Below are 1527 nucleotides of genomic sequence, written 5' to 3'. Positions count from 1 at the left end.
AAAAATCAAATAAATTTTACATTTGTTTTTTAATCTAATAATAATTTAATAAGAAAAAATATATAAACATCGTCTTCTTCATCATCATAAAAAAAAAGATAATAAAAAAAGAGGAAGAGGAAAGAGATGTGATAGAAATGCAGGGGCGTGTCCTCGATCCCATCTTCCCACCTAAACTGACCACGCGCGCATCTCCTTTTCCTGTCATCCCAAGTTTTTATTTATTTACTTTTGTTCTGTTTTGTTATACCTAGCATTGGCAAACTCCGATGGCCGGTTGCCCCGCCTCTTACAAATGAAAACTACCTATAAAAAGGAGGCGCACAATATACAACTGGTGGAATTATTTCTCAGCAACAGTTCGACGGACACGCGGAAAACTTCCTTTTACAAATCTTTAATCAGAAAATTTAAAGAAAGAAAAACAAAACAAAATTGTACGAGAATAAAAAAAATAAATACAAAGGCAAACTTGACCAGTGGTGGTCTGGTGGTCACAAAATAAAATTAAAATCATCGCCATTTTTTTTTTTCAAATTCGTTTTGTTTTGAAAAAAATTTCAAAGAAATTCAAAAAAAAATTAATACACTTTTATTTATTTATTTATTTATTTATGTGCATCCATATGTATTGGACGTTTATTTAATTTTTTTTTTAAAGTGAACTTATCACACAAACTCTCACTGGCAAATACGCAAAAAAAATACTGACAGTTTTAAAATGGCGGCTGCAACTTCAGAATTTGGTAAGTGATTGACTTTTTGCATTTTCTTTGATTTTTTTGTTTTCATTTTATTTGTTTATTTATTTATTGTATCTCTATCTCTTTCTCTACTATTGTATGAAAGGAATTTTGTCTATGTATCTGTGTGTATAAGTTCGTTCCCTATGGACTCGAAAACGGCTGAGGCTATTTTTATAAAATTTCACACGAAAGTACTTTATGTGTCTGTCAGTGTTCTTAGGGTTTGTATCGGAAATAATCCGATGAAAGAAAGAAATGGGTGATTTTGACAAAAGTTAACAAAGTTAACACCTTACACAACCTAACAGCACAAGTGCATTTGAAAAATTTTATTACCACACGATCCAAAAGATCCAATATATAAAATGTACGGTAAATTCTTCGATATGATAGGGTCGCGTTCGAAATGAATGCCTGTTTAGAGCACAATTGAAGCATGATACTTGACTATTCATTTTACTATTTAATTCAAGCCATTATATATAAAAAATAATTTTATAAAATCAACAGCAGGTTCTCTTCAGTGCAATGTAGACTACAATGTATTGCGGACTAAGTAACTGTGTGGAGGCATGTGAAACTTCGTCCGGTGCATTACGATGGATCCTCAACTCGAGCAATCAATCGATTTGATTGAAAAATTGAAAAATCGGCGAAGGTTTCATCGATTTCGATGACAATAAAATATGGGAGTGTGAAAAATTCGTTAATCATCATTCAATCCCGGCCAACGTCGAGTCTCCCTGCTAGTGTTCGATAAATATCTTTGAACTTCAAATTA

The 1527-nt window shown here is 32.0% G+C and overlaps 1 protein-coding gene across 1 annotated transcript in view; it reads left to right on the top strand.

The window, feature by feature from the left end:
- The first annotated feature begins 248 nt into the window (after nt 1-248).
- The window catches only part of LOC145297919 (uncharacterized), a 34788-nt gene continuing 33509 nt past the window's right edge, over nt 249-1527 (top strand). Inside the window, exon 1 of the mRNA XM_080144259.1 lies at nt 249-746. Coding sequence (XP_080000385.1) covers nt 722-746 — 25 coding nt within the window. The 5' untranslated portion in view covers nt 249-721. The remainder of the gene's footprint in view (nt 747-1527) is intronic.

This window comes from Euprymna scolopes, chromosome 18, assembly GCF_053919585.1.
Source record: "Euprymna scolopes isolate OS-2025 chromosome 18, ASM5391958v1, whole genome shotgun sequence".
NCBI classification, from domain to species: Eukaryota; Metazoa; Mollusca; class Cephalopoda; order Sepiida; family Sepiolidae; genus Euprymna; species Euprymna scolopes.
This window is presented reverse-complemented; position numbering and strand designations above follow the sequence as displayed.